At 47.1% G+C, this 1,443-nt stretch overlaps 1 protein-coding gene across 1 annotated transcript in view; it reads left to right on the forward strand.

The window, feature by feature from the left end:
• The first annotated feature begins 1,279 nt into the window (after positions 1-1,279).
• The window catches only part of LOC105822589 (hemoglobin subunit alpha-1-like), a 5,924-nt gene continuing 5,760 nt past the window's right edge, over positions 1,280-1,443 (forward strand). Inside the window, exon 1 of the mRNA XM_012659591.1 lies at positions 1,280-1,374. Coding sequence (XP_012515045.1) covers positions 1,280-1,374 — 95 coding nt within the window. The remainder of the gene's footprint in view (positions 1,375-1,443) is intronic.

Raw genomic sequence — 1,443 nt, forward strand, 5'->3', positions numbered from 1 at the left:
TGGATTTGCCTGTTCTACATATTGCATGTAAATGAAATCATACAACATGTGTCCTTTTGTGTCTGGCTTCTGTCATTCAGCATATTGCTTTTGAGGTTCATGTGTTATACGTTGTGATATGTATGAGTACTCTATTTCTTTTTATGGCTGAATAGTATTCTATTATACAGATAGACCAGATTTTCTTTATTTTATTTTTAGTTGATAAATAATAATTGTATGTATTTATGGGATATGATGTGATGTTTCATCAAATGCATATGTTGTGTAATAATCAAATCAGGCTAATTAATATATTCATCACCTCAAATATTTATCATTTGTTTGTGGTGAGAACATTTAAAATTCTCTCTTTTAGCTATTTTGAAACATACATCATTATTAGCTGTAGTCACCACATTGTGCAATAGACCTCCAGAATTTTTTCCTCCTAACTGAAACCTTGTACCCTTTGACCAGCATCCCTCCTTTCCCTGTCCATCCCTCAGCCTCTGGTAACCACCATCCTACTCTCTACTTCTGTAAGTCTGGCTTTTTTAGATTCCACATTTAAGTGAGATCACGAGGTATTTGTCTCTCTGTGCCTGGATTATTTCACTCAGCTTAATGTCCACTAGGTTCATCCACGTTGTTGCAAATGACAGAATTTCCTGCATTTCAAAGGCCGACTAGTATTCCATTGCATATATATACCACATCTTAAAAATCCATTCGTCTGTTGATGGACACTTGGATTATTTTCATATCTTGGCCATTATGAATAATGCCACAATGAACATGGGAGTGCAGACATGTCTTTGACATACTGATTTCAGTTCCTTTGGATAAATATCCAGAGCTCAGAAGGTGGAGGCGGAGAAGCATCAGCAAAGTGAGGAACAGAGAGTGCCCCTGCAAGGGCCTGGCCTGCTCCAGGCCTCCCTCCCATCACAATAACAAGGAGGTTCGAGGTTCGGGACCACATAACTGAGGCCAGTCTGGGCTGGGTTGACACGTGGACTCTCCTGACCAGACCCGGGCCCCTATCTCCCTGGAACCTGGGGCTCCAGCTGTGCCCCAGAGGGGAGGGAAGCAGGAGTGATAGCCCGTCACCCCCAGTCCCACAGGCCCAGGCTGCCCCATTGTCACTGGATCTGATAAGAAATCCCACCCCTGCAGCCCCCTCCCCTCTCCCCACCCACAGGGGCTGCCTGTATATAAGGGGACCCCAGGGGGCTGAGCATCACCGAGGCCAGTCCTGAGCAGGCCCAGCTCCAGCCCAGCCGCCCACCCCACCACCATGTCTCTGACCAAGACCGAGAGGGCCATCATCGTGTCCATGTGGGGCAAGATCTCCACGCAGGCCGACGCCATCGGCACTGAGACCCTGGAGAGGTGAGTCCCAGACAGGACTGCCTGAGGGACCAGGGCAGAGGCTGGGTGGGTGAGTGGGGTGGGTGTGGA

This window comes from Propithecus coquereli, unplaced genomic scaffold (genome assembly GCF_000956105.1).
Source record: "Propithecus coquereli isolate 6110/MARCELLA unplaced genomic scaffold, Pcoq_1.0 Scaffold621, whole genome shotgun sequence".
Taxonomy (NCBI): Eukaryota; Metazoa; Chordata; class Mammalia; order Primates; family Indriidae; genus Propithecus; species Propithecus coquereli.